This window comes from Wasmannia auropunctata, unplaced genomic scaffold (assembly GCF_000956235.1).
Source record: "Wasmannia auropunctata unplaced genomic scaffold, wasmannia.A_1.0 LD334170.1, whole genome shotgun sequence".
Taxonomy (NCBI): domain Eukaryota; kingdom Metazoa; phylum Arthropoda; class Insecta; order Hymenoptera; family Formicidae; genus Wasmannia; species Wasmannia auropunctata.
The window spans coordinates 200,379-215,680 of record NW_012028720.1 but is presented as its reverse complement, the minus strand read 5'-3'; the positions used below and the strand labels follow the sequence as shown (position 1 = coordinate 215,680).

Here is a 15,302-nt window from a genome sequence, read left to right as displayed (position 1 = left end):
CCTAAGGAAGCCTCCTTGAAAACACGTTTGCGACTATCTGTCGAGGCGAGGATCAGATCAAAGGATATAGCAGAGCGAGAGAGAAAGCGGGAATCGATAATCGTCAATCGGACGAGGCCGCGCGCATACGGAAAGGGAGAGATGCAGAAGGAAGATTCACCGAACGCGCGAAGGGGACGCGAAAGGGGTATCCGGTTTTGGAATCGGGCCGTTGCGTCCCGGGACCGAACCGGACCGGATCAGACGGTCCTCGCGGGATCATTAATCAAAATATTTACGCGCGCAGGGACGTGCGAGCGGTCGGAGAGTCGCTCCGACACTCCGTCTTATCGATTATCCGATGTCACGTTCCATACGGTATTTTCGGTATTCAAGGGGTTCTATACGGTCGCCCGTTAGTCCTGCGGCAGGAAGGGAGAAGGGTATTAAACGGATGAAAGAAGTTCGTCTTGTCAGACGACGATCTCGACGTCGAGCTTCACGATCTTCGGTAATTTATACCTCACAGCGTGTAAACGTGCATGCGTTTTTCATCCCGCCTTCCCCCCTCCGCCCACCCCTCTTTCTTGCGATCCACTGACGCCGACGGTGGGCCATCCTCGTCATTTTCGATTCCTCGACGATTGTACCGTGACGCTCGCACCGGCGAGTAGGCTCCTCTTTGGGCCGCGTTGGCGCGCGGCCTTGCTCGGGGCCTCGTAAAAGTCGTAATTTATCGCCGGTACGGCATAATGACTTGGCCACTGCTTTAATTATAGCTCGTTCCCGTCATCCACGGAAACGACCGTGCGTTCAGTCGCCACGGGTATTTCGCTATCCCTATCTCCTCCGTGTCAATGGATTGATATCGTCTACGCATCTTTCAGAATAATAAACCAAACTAATAATTAAAATGAGTTATCCGTCTAAACTGCAGATTCGTATACATTAAATTTAACACTCATATTCCAGAGAGTAAGTCCGGAGAGTTTATGTGTGTAATTATTACAAGTTATTATGTGTGTAATTTATACAATTTATCCTTTCTCAGACCTATTAATTATTTTTGTATGTAACTTTAATGATAAATAATAAAGATTATTGTAAAAATATATTATATATTATATATAGAATTTCCTTTCCTATATTATCTTTGCACCATTAAGAAACTGTTTATATTTTTCATTAGAAATTCCATATTTACAATTTAAGATTGTATATAGTAAACAAATATTCACCATTAAGTTCGTTTAATATTTTTCTTGACTGATCAAATTTAAATACTCTCGTCACAAATATTTTCTGTGTAAATTTTAAAACAATATTTAAAAAGTTAAATTAAAAAAAAACGATTGAGATATCACAAAGATAAATACAGAAAAAGAAAATAACGCTTTTATTTAACAAGACGGTGCGTTCTTATTTATTATGCACACATTTCCACTGCTACGCATTGCTTTAAGCACTTCTCATAGTTCTTCAGTCGTTTGCTCTCAACGTCGTTGTCACACCTGTTACTCGCGGAATCTCGCGACTATCCCATTCCGGAACGCATAACCGGTGTAACGCGTGCCGATCGACGTGCCAATCGACGCACGGCGCTTATGTAATCAGCATGATGTCGCGGAAAATGCATTAACGAGCGAGTCTCGACGCGAGAAGTCGTGCGGACTGTCGTCATTCGATTCCTCGATCGCGTCTCCGCGTCGACGCGCGCGCGATCAAAAACGAACGAACGACCGATGTCTGCGATGCGTCTCATTGGGAAGAAATCGGTGGAACGCGCCGCTCGATGCACCGTTCCGCATTGGACGTTCATTGGCGTAATCGGCCTGATTGTCGGCGATCGCTTTATTACGTCGGCGGGTTGATTTTGATGTCAAGCGATGTCAAACGGCTGCGAGTTATCATCAATTTGCCCGCTCGATCGCGACGAGTCTGACGACAAACGCGTCGAACGAGAAAAATCGACTCGAAACTCAGACGCACGCACAACGCCCGAATAATCGTCGTAAATTCTTCCTCCGTATGAACAAACTTCCGATTTGCAATTACAGAGATTACACGATTATTGATATGCCAACGCAATCCTCGGTCGGATCAGCGGCGCGTGATTGTCAAGAAAATAATTTGTCACTTCTGATCTGGATATGCGAACGTGACTCCTATCGCGGATAAATCTCTTCGGCATTCGCTTAGCCCGAGACCTTTCTTCATCCTCGCGCAGTCACCCCTGTCGGCGCAATCAAACCCCATTTCACGGTGAGGGTAGAAAGGCCGACGTGGGTATAAACGCGCGCGCGTTGCCTCCTATACGCGCGGGACGCGAGGGAGAAAATTCGCGGTGTGTTCCGGGCAATTAAGATTACCGCGAACAGAAATTATCGCCGGATTAACCGTGTTATTACGGCACCGCGCTAATGCCACGGATAGGCGCAGGAGTCCCAGCAATGGTAAATATCGTTACCGCGGTTGTAATTGGTACACCAGGGAGAGAGTGACTCGCCGCTGTAACTCGAGCGCTCAATTAAGGGACCAACTCTTAACCCGGTACGGGGCCCTCGCTTCCACCATGACGATTCTACATCGACCGTATCGCGCGTTAATTCGTCGCGGTATCACTACACCCGTTTCCCGTATTTTCCCTAGTCGGCGCTTAATTGTTATCACTTTTCCATCATCCGGAGTCTTTCACGAAATAAGCTGGCTTCTCGCTTCAGCGAGGCGTGGGCGAGATATTTTTACATAATCCTTTCATTTAAATATCTTAATTCCATTTCATTTAATTTTATTTTCTACACACGCTATTATCTAATTTTTAATTGAAGAATATATCCTCGTAATCTTTTCTGAGCATCCACATCTTGTACTTTTAAATTAATAAACAGTTTACGAATTTTAATAATATAATATATATAGGTACAGAGTATGGTAAAGAATAATAATTCGTAATAATATTATACGTAGATAAAATGAAATATTTTCTTTGCTTTATCTAACAAACAAAAAACTCATACCGCAAAAGAACAAAAGATAGATTTGATAGGTCGTGTGTAAGTTCACGAGAAGATCGGCGGATGCACGAAGACGATCGTTACACTCCGAGGAATTCCGGCGGGCCGTATCGGGTGCATTGCAGGGCGAGTAATTAGAGAAGCCCCGGGTTCATTAGGATATCTGGTCGTATCTTGGCGACAGTTTCCGCCACGCGACCGACCGACCGACCGACCGACGGCAGTAACGGCCGTAGCAATTCAACATGCGGGAATCAGGCGAATACATTATTTCAAGCTTTACAGGAACAATGAGAAACCGCTTAACACGATAGAGTCTCATTAAACATTTTACTTTACAAGAGAACAAATAATATGACACTGCATTGTTCATGATTTTAAAATAAATGTACGAATCAACATTAAAACAATCGAGCTGAGTAAAATTAGACTCCAACTTTTTCGAAGAAGGATAAATCAATATTTTACTTTTAGATGTCAAATATTCACCCTTTAATTATTAAAGATAAAATATACGTAATGATAAATTGAGCAAATAATGAAATACACGTAAATTGTGTCTGCAAGTCGATAGAGGTACTTATTTTTTTTTTTTTTAATAAAACGTTATTTGACGCATGAAAAGCGTGTAGGGCCACATAGATCGGCTCTCTCGTAAAAAGTACGATCAATTCATTATATGCGGCCGTAGATTAATAGCCGGTACTGTAACTAACTCGTTCATCGAATAAAGTCTGCCGGTTCTTCCGGCAGACCTAACCGTCAATTATCTCGCGTGGCGAGAACCCTTCGGGAAACGCGACGCGGCCGACTGGTTGCAGCCCCGCGGATGCATTTCCGCGTACCACCGAGCGAGGCGGGCGCGATGGTGGTCGGCCGACATCTGGCCGACGTGGCCGGGGCAGTTCGTGAAATTCGTCGTTACACGGTGCACAGATTACGCGCGGTTCAGCCGAGCCGCCGGAAACGGTTTACACATTGTACACGGAAGCAATTATCGCAAGCGCGCGCGCGCCAGTAATCGAGTCGGACGACGCGCCGACATGCTTTAATTGCCCGACAGCTTCGCCCATCCCCGCGACGGGTTAATTCGGGATTTTTCTAAGTGCCTGAATAGATCTGCAAATTGTATATTGTCCGAGGTAATGCGAGGTGCAACGTGATAATTAATAAAATTATGAAACATGTGGTTTCGTGCATTTTTGTTTCTAAACAGATTAGACACGTGGTATGCACATGAAATGACATTGACGAAGTATATCTCGCTCTTTCGCAAGTCACAAACTCATGTTTAATGCTAATTGTAAATCAATATTACGTATCTTTTTGTATCTCGACAATATGAGACTATCATTGTATCGCTTGAACAAGAAATGTCAATAGTATTCCGTGACTTGAAGAGATAAGAGGACATTTATTTTTTAATGGAATTTCTAAAATCAATTGCGCAATAAAAGAAACTAGTGCGATACTTTATATACTCTTGCTTGTTATATGCATAAAAAAGAAATATATTTAAAATTTTTGCAATAATAAAAAAATGTCAATAAAATAATAATATAATCAAATATTTTAATAAGATACGTGTGTATATTAAAGTCCTATCACAATTATAAACTTTTAAATTTTATGAAAATTACTACAATCTGCACACTAAGCCTCAGACGGTCGTATTCACAATACATCGTTATCTTCCGCTTGCCTATACGAATTACGAAAGCAATTGTTCCCGCATATTATTTTGTTCTAACGCTAAGGTCACTTTATGGACATCTCCAATCTCAGTACCGATCAACCGGAGCAAAGTACTTTTTCAATCTGTTGGAATCGATCGGCACTCGCCGTCGAGCAGATCCATCCATCTGTCTGTCTCGTCTACGCTGGCTCGGTCAGCGCGTTCTCTAGTACGCTTCGGTATCCCATGATTTCCACGTGATATCCACGCGTGTTACGTGCCAGATCCCACGCACGGTCTCGTCTCCGTCGAGGGCAATACACCGAGTGAACCTAACGAGATTTCAATAGCCCGATCCTCGCTGACGGTTACCGCAAATAGGCTCGATCCTGCGGTAACCGTCTAGCGAGCGATGAATGCTAAGCATAGAAATGCGGAACCACTCCGCGGCGAGAGGGATAATGTGCGGTAAATAGAAGAATGTTATGAACTCGCATGGGATACCCGCGCGCGTTGCTATACTTGTCGGTCCGGCAAGCGACGGCTGCGGCGCCGGTATATCTCCCTCGAGGGGGCACGAAAGCAGAACGTACCGTTTTAACGCCCGGTAAAAATAATTTTGACTAAGCGAAGAGGATAATATATTCTCCGCCTTAATAAAAGGCAGATATCATCTAATTATCGTCTCGGCGATGAGAATGGCTGTTACAAAATTCATTTACGTCAAAATGATTAATTTGAAACGTTTCGACGCGAGAGGCCGCAAATACGAATTTTAGATTGTTTCAGCATAGAAACGCACGTGTGCGAAGGTTTTCGAGCTACAGAACGAATCCGTGTAATATTTTTCACGTGGATCATTAATATAATTTATCGCGGATATCACAATAATGATCCGATAGTTCGTAAGGCAGGTAAATAATTAACATTTCATACAAAACATTTACTTGCAAAAATTTTACAGCAGGATTGTTAGCGATTCGTGTTGCAAATGCAACCGTATAAAACACTGATTTTTATTGCGTGCAATTTATGCGAGATTTATTTCTCAAAAGCATTAGCAATTTGCGATTAAAGTTTTCGCGCATCTCGCTGCGGCTTCGACGCGTCGAGCAAGTCGAGGGAAGAGCGAAAAGAAGGAGGAATCGCAGATAGCTATGTGTCATTAATCAAGGCCCTCGAAGTGCACTAAATCACCTACGAGATATAAATTACCGCGGGCAATCTGGTATCAATAAGGCGTAATTCGGGATAATAGGGTGTGCGAGAGAGGGCGGACGCGCGGGAGGATATATAACTCCTGATTTCCGAGGGTGCTGTAGATTTCGATTAACCCGAGTCCGTCCGCTTGTCCGATCCGAGTCGCGACATTTCTCTTCGTTACTCTCCTCTCGTCTCGAGCCTTCGATCCTTCGCCTTCGTTCCTTCGCCTTCGTATAAATGATTTAACGGACAGACGTTGCAGGAGCCCAGCTGTTTCTCCGTCGCGAATGCGAGAGCGAGTATCACGGCGTAAAAAAACATCGAGATAACGAAAGCCCAGATGTCTAGTCAATCGCTCTCAGGCATTTTAGCGAAGACAAAAATGTGAAATGCAACAATGGATTTACTGTATGTATTTAAGAATGCTGATTATTTATCAGAACAAGAATCTTGCACCATTTCGTTAAGTTATAATAATCTTTAATCAAAGTCAAAGCATCATTAATCTTTCTTCTTGTTAAGTCGTATGACAGGTAGAGAGCGTTTCGGTGTTGCTAAAACATTAATCCGGATTTTAATCCGAAGGAAAAATAATTGTTATCGTTACCAGCGAGTAAATAAATCCTATTGTAGACTACTTGTGTCTGTCTACCGGTACACGAGATAAAGTACAATTTGATTTAAATAGCACTGATCGTTACGATACAATATCGTTAAACAATGATTGACTTAATATTCGAGTCTTTCCAATCACAATAATCGCAGTTTGATGATAATTCAAAGGCCACACAGGACTCAACTTGATACGCATCCGTGTGAAGAAAGGAAACAAGCGCGAGGCGCGTAACATCCAAATCAAAGATCCGTCCGGAACGCTCCCCTTGTATCGACAAATCGCGAGATTCGTCGGCGCGATACGACAAGCGGCGCGGCGCAGCGCGGCTAATTAGTTATCCTCGATACATCTGGCCGATGGATAATTAGCCGCTACGGTTTATACGCGCGATAACTCGCCGCTCGCGCGCGCGCGCGCGAGCGAGCGCGCACGTTCTCGACGACCCGCTGGGATTTGTTTCCGCCCGTGAAAACAATTTGTTTCTCATTCCACATCGGAACCGAACCCCGTCATCATCGGCGCCAGAATGGGATAAACCCTTCCCTCTCGCGCCCGCTTCTCCCTTTCGACGTCTGTCCTCGTTCCTCCCGCTTCATTTCCACGGCCCTATTACATCGTTATTAGGCTCGTAACAGACGTGTAAGCGTTCCGGGGAACACCCCACTGGGTTATTAATGGTGACTCTTTGTTTTTTCGTACTCTCCACGCCCGATGGCCACGGCGTACTCTTTTTCTCTTCTTCTCTCTTTCTCTTTCCCTCCCTCCGTCTCTCTGTCTTCCGTTCTGCTCACTACCTTCTTCTATCATTCGTAACGGCCTCCTTCTTCCTCTCATTAACCCGGGATTTCGTCGTTTCTTTCCCCCTTTACCTTCCCGCGCTCGTTCCTCCCTCTTCCATGCACATCTTGAATAAATTAATGTAAGCGCGAGCATTAAAGTAGGTGTCGGGCATTCTGATGCGAATGAGCTCTGTCTCGCGCGGTGACAAATTGGTGGCACAGGTAAGAGGATACCTATCGCGTCCCATGATACACATGAAGAAAGAAAGAGAGAGAGAGAGAGAGAGAGAACAATCGTCGAAAGGGCGTGCGCTCCTCCATATGGAGAGAAAAAAGACTTCGCGAGAAGTCACCGCGACGGAAGAGATTTCGACGGTCGCTCTATTCTCGCAGTGTAGTTTCAGCGCGCGTGCTACCGTTCGTGTCGCCTGTCATGAAATCTCTCATGAAATCTCATCGACAAGATCTCAGATCTCTGGCCTCAATCGCGGGCAAAACGCTTATTCGCTTTTATGACTGCCGTTGCGTTTCTTATTTGACGTTCTAGAATCATATACTGTTTTTTTACGCGTATAACAGATGATTTAAAAGAAAGGAAATCACTAAATCGATTAACTCAATTTGTTAGTAAAATTTGGATTTTTTAAGTCAGAATAAATATGTGCGCAATCGACGAATTACGAGAAGATGACAAGCAAATAGAATCCAACGAACAAAATCGATTTTTTAAGTATAAAGTCGATTACTTTACGGCAGTTTTTATCTAACTTCAAAGAATTCTACATTTTATGTATATGTTATATGAAGAAAAGAAGTAGGTATTTTTATATATTATAAAATATATTTTTTTTTCAATGCGAGTTCTTATTATGAGACTAAATTTTTTAATTTCCTGTTATCGTTTGTCTATTATTTTGATCGTAGATTATCATCGCGATTTGCACAACTTAATACTCGATTATTAAAGTATCCGTTTATTATCGCACTAGCGATCACATAATCATTAAAGATATACCTAACAATTGCCATAACGATAGTCTCCGTGATTATCGAATATGTCACTAACGGATAAATATACACTCATTAAATCATCCCCCCAATCATCACGCAACTACGAGAGCATTTCTGTGCACTTTCTCAAGCGGAGAGAACGCCGTGGAGCGACTCACCTTCGCAAGTGAACTGTCCGTAATGTTTGCCGCTGCTCTTGTCTCCGCAGACGACGCACTCGATGTTCGGCGATTTATCCGTTTGCGAGCTGCCGGACTGCGAGCTGTTGGCCTGGCTGCCGGGGGTGGTGCTGGGCGGCAGGGGGTCCCTTGAGGTCAGAACCGAGCCGGCGGGCACCAGACAGGTGATGTCCTCCGGCGTGGCCGAGGGCGTCAGATGCGCGGGCGGCATCGGCGGCGGCGGGCCCACCTGAAGGGGTCCGCCGCCGCCACCGCCGCCGCCGCCGGCTGCGCCCAGGGCGGCCCCTGGGTCCCGCGAGGCCCAGGAGGGCGGCGGCGCGACCAACGCCATTGAGGCGGTGGTGCCGCGCGCCGGGAACCCCAGCTCCAACGTGGTGGTGAACTCGGGGTGGTGGTGTCCGGCTGGCACCCGACCAGGGAACAACGTCGCCGTCGCGGCCGGGTAAACCACCCCGGCAGTCGCCAGGGCGTCCGCGCCTACCGTCCCGCCTCGAACCACCCTGCCGGTTTCCTATCCGTAGGACGCGATTCGACCGACAACGACGACAGGCTCGACTGTGGGCTCTCGGTCAGCTCGGCCCGTCCAGATGATTCTTCAAATTGGATTAGTCTGTATCCTTGAAAGATGCGAAATCCTGGCACGCAGTCAATGTCCTCGGTAATTGGCGCGTAATTGATCACTCTGACGATGGTATATCGGTGATTCGCTGCTAGAAATCACGTTTCTTCACTCACTTCTTCACTGTCCTGAACTTTCCGATGAGTAACGCATAATCGCGAAATAAACTGTACAAGTGATGTCCGACACTTATCATACTTGCAGAGAATCACCGACGCGCGCGTTCTCCAATTGTCGTTCGAGTATGATTATACATATAGACACTTGTCCAGGATATCAAAGTCAAAGCTTTATTTCTCAACACGCGGTTATGTTTCTTCCAATTTTATTTTTGCTCCGGTTTTGTATTATTGCTCCGGTTCTCCAAATCTTCGACTGAATAGCGCACCTAAAATCTACGGAGAATCGAATTTTGATCGATCCTTCGAACCTTTCGAAAATATCCGCACTTAAATAAAAGTCTCACGGCTGCAATCAGCTTTGCTATTGCTAGTAGATTGCTCGCGCTGCAATAACCACGGTGTCACCCCGCGAAAACTCCCGGTGAACGTGCATGAATAGCGATCGCGAACGATACAACGATGTCAAACAGTAACAACCTTCACATTCGGTCATGCACTCGGAGGCACTTCACTTTTTCCACGTGTACGTCGCGATTTTCCGACGAGAAAGGTCTCGCGTTTTAAGACACCAACACTCGCACCGACACCGACCGAACTATTATCTTGGCGACGATCGTCAACCCTTCGATTATCAGGGAGATGACATACGACCCACCGGCAATAAAAGGGGAAAAGGTCGTGTCCTTTGGTACCGCCTGACGTTTCGCCGCTTTGGCGCGATTTGGAGTATATCTCTTCGGAGCTCTCTCTCTCTCATCCGTAGCCGCGAGCGTGCCTACGTATGTTCCCGCGTGCGTACGTACGTGCGTGCGCGTACGTAGTCGATATATCGTACAGCCGTGAGCGACACTTGCGTTTGCGCGAAACTCGATGTGTACGTTTGCTCGCTCGCTCGCTCGCGTGCGCGTGTACTTCTTCGGATGCGTGTTGCGCGATGGTGTGCGTAATGGTGTCGTCCCTCCGTCGCGCGCTCGCAGCGCCGAGCATCAGCAACAGCAGCAACAGCAGCAGCAGCAGCAGCGACGGCGACGGCGACGGCGGCGGCGGCGGCGGTGGTGACGGCGGTGGTGGCGGCGGTGGCGGCGGCGGCGACGGCGGCAGCAGCAGCAGCAGTAGAACGGCGGGCCGTAGTAGTAGTAGGAGGAGGAGGAGAAGAAGAGAGGTGATACTCGACTACCGCCTCGATACGACTATTCTTGGGGCCGACCAGAGACCGACTGCCGACTAAGGCGACCCCTGACACCGACCTGGACCCCCCACTATCGCGAGCCCGCGAGGGTTTCTCGCGGGTACCACCGGTTGCCATGACTACTGGAAGGTGGGGTCGAGTCCCGGGCGCGCCCCGGTCGTCCTCTCATTGGCTACGGGTTTGCCCTACCCCGGACAGCCAGCACGCGTTGCCCGACCAAGTAGTTCCGTACCCACTTTGACTCCTCGATCTAGTCGCCGTTTCCCTCTTTCTCTCCTGCGATCGTTGATGAGTGGGTCTCCTTCCTTCACTCGAGATTGTCTCGCTCGCCGCACCGACCGCTTGCTCACTCGCTCTCACTCTTCATCTATCTATCCGTCTGCCGTCAGTCTATTCGTCCTGCTCTTCCTCTCTTTCATCTTCCCTTCTCTTCTCCCCTTTTACCCTTTCTCTATCTCTCTTTTTCTCCCCATTCGCGAACTCCACGAACAAGTGCTCCGCAGTTCTCCTTATCGCGTTCCCTATCCCCCTCCTTCTCTCTCGCGTTCCTTCTCCCATGTTCCACCACTCTACTCGTAATCTCTTCTCGCGGGCTCAAGCTCTCCGGATTCTTCAACCTGCTGATCATATTATTACGCTTTTTATCAAACCGACCGCGACCGCTACCATACAGTCGTCATCACCGCCTCTAAGCGCCCTGTCGAGCGACTCTGCCTTCTCGGGAGGGGGCCGTGTTCGATCCACTGGACTCAATCTCGGGCTCGTTTTAATCCCTCGATTCCTATCGCTTATTTCTTTCCGCTTCAACTTAATCCGTCTACGATTATTTCCGCTGACCGTTGCTCCCATTCGTCCTGAATTGGCCACGATGAATAACACTCTTCAAGTTCTTTCCAAGGACTTTTCCGTTTTTAGCCACTTAATATTACTCTTATCTGCATTTTTATGTTTTACAAAAGAAAAAGTTTGTCATTGTTGTAAAACTACTTTGTAAAGATTTGTTTGGAAACATATTATTAGTTGGCTGGAGGATAACACGGGTATAGATGAGCGATTAATATTTCATCCGGCCGTATCTTCGGCCGTCTCTTCTTTTCTTCTTCCGGAAGAAGAGCCCAGGTGGAAGGAACGCGGCCGTCCACCCCGTCGGTGTCAGGGGCGGCCGAGGGAAGAGAGGTCAGAGCGAGAGGGCGGCAGCCAATGAGGACGTGGAGTCAAGTGGGGCGCGAAAAATGGGCCGGCCCGCCTTCCATCCACCCCCGGGAGCTAAGGGTGAGGGTAAGGGTGCGCGGAGTAGGGCTAGAGAGGGCTCCGAAGGCGGCCGGGGCATCGAGGTAGGGTCAGTCGGGTCGCAGCCCTGCACCCCTACAGCCTCGCCTGTCAAGCTCTTTGCTCTTTCCTCGCCTCTCTCCATCTCTTACTCCGCTCTATCTCGTTTTCCCTTACGCTTCGTCGTCTTTTCCTTGCGACGTGTGGTCCCTGCGTTTTTCCGAGCTGCCGGGATCCGATGTTTTTCACGTTCGATCGTATCTTTTCTCGTTTTTTTATCTCCATGCGAGGTATTGATTTAATGGTACCACACACACAGTCCGATGAACATTCAATCCGCGATTGGACTGAATCTTTGCTACTTATATTATGTTAATCTCGTTTTTTTATTCGAATTGCCGTTATTGATTCACACGCAGCATTTTCATATCATTGACTCGATATTTTCCTCCTCCTATTTTTTTAAATATAAAAATAAACGAGAAGAAAATGCTTGATCAATATTTAATTACACTTTTCCTGAGAAGTATAAATTTACATCTTAAACGCAGTAAGCGTAAAAATGTGCTAAGAAGTTAAAAAAGAATAAATCTCACGTTACGTCATCAATCAGTTTATCCTATATTCCGTTACCGATAAACTCCATCCGCGCAACATTCTTATCGCGCAATTGCTCGTTGGCGTTTCTCCGCGCCGTAATCGATGTCGAGCCAAAGCAGGCGCGTAAGACGATCTTCTTCGAGCAAGCGACGAAATCGTAGATATCCTCGACGCGTGATTCGAGTGCGAGGAATTCGGCCTCTCGTTACAGGCGGCGGGAAGCAGCTATATTCTTTTTTCGACGGGTTGCGTGCGTCGCGCGTGCACGCAAATAGCGGACGGCGAATAGCGGCTGATCGGACGAGCGAAAAACGAGAAAACGAGGGTACGGGAGGCTCGGAAGACGATCGGAGCGAAGCGAGCCGTTGGCACTCGCGCGCTCTTGAACCGAACTCAATAAACGTGACCTCTGATCGACCGACGCTCGACTCTCCGGCCGTTACAAGCGCCGTCGTGGATGTCGTCGAGGGTCGGATTTAGGCTGCACCCGACGCGATCGCATCGAATTTCGCGCGACCTGTGTTCCACCTGACGACGTCAGCGCGACGTTTATCGCTTCTATCGACGTCTTGGGAATTTGTTTCGACGATAGGGCAACGTTCATGTATTAAAGAAATATATGAGATTTAGATTTCTTATATATTATATTAATCCATCTGTATTCTATTTAAGATAAAATATTTATTGAAAGAAAAATTATATATATTTTCTTAAATAATTTGGTAAATCAAACTGTATTTAGTTATAATGTATATTACATGTTATCCTACTGTTTAAAAAATTGTTACAAATGTTTGAAAAATTTCATTGTGAAAGAAAGTTTCACGTTTTAATTTGTTTTGACAAATTTTCAAGTTTTGATCGCTTTATGAACATTTAAAAAACATTAAAGATCTAAAAAATATCACGAGAAATGAGAAATAAAATTCAATAACTAAAAATAGAATTATTCATTTAAGAACAACTATCATGAATTTTTTTTTCATTTTTGAGATCTTTAATTAATGCTTTAAATTATTATAGCATGTTATTACAGCAAGGCGAATAAAAATACGGTACTAAAATAAAATAAATTAGATAAATTGCAATATATCAAGAAAGAGAATTTGGAATTTAAATTCTAGATTAAAACATATAACTGCTAAAAAGTCGAATTTCTATCAAATAATAATTTAATTTTCTACATTTTCGTGACCACGAGCGACTCACCCGTATCATATGAACGCGTCTTTATAATATTTCCAGATCCGATAACGACGCGGGGAGCATCTGAAAATCTCAAATCACCCGAGGCATTAACCACCACCGCCGGTGGCGGGGGCGTCCCGTGGCGAACCCAAGAACGACCTGCGGTGTAACCGCAGCTCCCGCAACCGCCGTCGGAGGGGTGAGCGAGTGTGCGTAATAGTTGTAGGGGTACGTGTGTGCGGCGGCCGTCGCGGGTAGGCATGTTAGTAGGGTGGAAGTCCTAGCGGTAGATTGCAGGCAGGAGGAGACGGGAGGAAAGGCAGGGGTGGGCGCGCCGCGTACAAGTGCATATCGGTGAAGGGGTGCCCGAACAATGCGCTCATTCAATGCGCTCTAGATATGATTACCGGAAACCATCCCGTAATTACTTTTTGTACATCGAAAACGCACGAGGCCCTTCGCCTCCCCTTTCCCTCGAAAACTATACTCCCTCGACTCTGCTATCCACGGTTGTCTCTCTCCTTCACCTTTATCGCGTGCTTCTTGGACTACGTGACAACCTTTCTTCACCCTTTCGATCGTGCCCTCAACGCACGCCGAATCGACTAATTCGGCAGTCTCAAGATGGTATATTGGAACTGTCACGCTTTACGCTGCGTAATCTCTTGCTAAGTAGTTACAGCATTCATCCACGATTAAATAGTTCGAAGCGAAATTGTCTCCTTTATGCATATCATTTTATGCATTTCTTCTCTTCTTTCATTATTATAAATGAGATAAATATATACTTAATTCAAAAAATCAAAGAGCGGATTTGGAATAAGATATATACACATATAAAAAGACACAGAATAAATAAGAATGATACTTCCTACTTTACGATTTTTAATATAAAAAAGTTTTACGGTAAATATAAAATATAAAATTCTAAAAATGATTTGTTGTTAGTTAATCAATAATCATTGCATTATTAAAGTTATTGTTAATCGCTCAATTAACTTAAAAATATTTTGTTATTTTGTGATAAGTATTTGACACGCGTTACGTATTAAATATTACCGCTTTGAGAGTCTTCTCGTATTCCGAATCGATCGCGGAGAAAATGCGGCGTGTCCCACTGAACAAATATTTATCTCGTGATATTAATTAAGTACGGAGGGAGTTGGTTGCTCGTTTGAGTCACGAGCGAGTTCGCGAAGCGCAAACGGCGCTCCGGATATTTTTCCAATCTTTCAACTCTAACCGCAAAAAACGCAGATATTGCCCGCTCCCTGCACCTCCGGTGGTCGTGTAATCTTGCCGTGCGTCTTTGATAGGTTTATTACCGAACTCAGGCTTGTTTGCTCCGCGTACACAAGGTAGCGGCTGGCTTTTTTTCCGAACGTGGTTCTCACTCGCGCGATACTTGTGCAGTCATATATTAAGACTGCGACTTCATCGATTTGCGCATTCACAATTTTCCTCCTCGCATTTAACGTCATTCAAATTGCGTTAACAAGTTGTTTGGTCTGCTGCATGTTATTAACGCTACATGTTTGCAAAACAGTATAATAAATAATAAATTATAAACTTGTTGTAAAAAACATAACGTAATAACAGAAATAAAATGCAAATTTTTGAAAAGAAATTAATTCATATTATTTTTATCTTATACATATGTTATATCTTATATGTTACAAAATTTATTTCTATTTAATATTATTTCGATTATGCGAGTTAATAGTTACTTTAGGAATTGTCATAAGAAACTTGCGGAAAACACTTCAGGCATTAGAACCGATCTTTAAATTTGCATAACAAAAACATTCGTATCTCGTTTGGATAAACGTTTCTCGTGTTACGTTTAAGTGTTACTCGAT

At 45.3% G+C, this 15,302-nt stretch overlaps 1 protein-coding gene across 1 annotated transcript in view; it reads right to left on the bottom strand.

Annotated features, from left to right (window-relative positions):
• Window positions 1–8,820, bottom strand: part of LOC105459685 (COUP transcription factor 2) — a 119,993-nt gene extending 111,173 nt beyond the window's left edge. The window contains exon 1 of the mRNA XM_011705912.1: window positions 8,436–8,820. Coding sequence (XP_011704214.1) covers window positions 8,436–8,787 — 352 coding nt within the window. The 5' untranslated portion in view covers window positions 8,788–8,820. The remainder of the gene's footprint in view (window positions 1–8,435) is intronic.
• Between the last annotated feature and the right edge of the window lie 6,482 nt (window positions 8,821–15,302).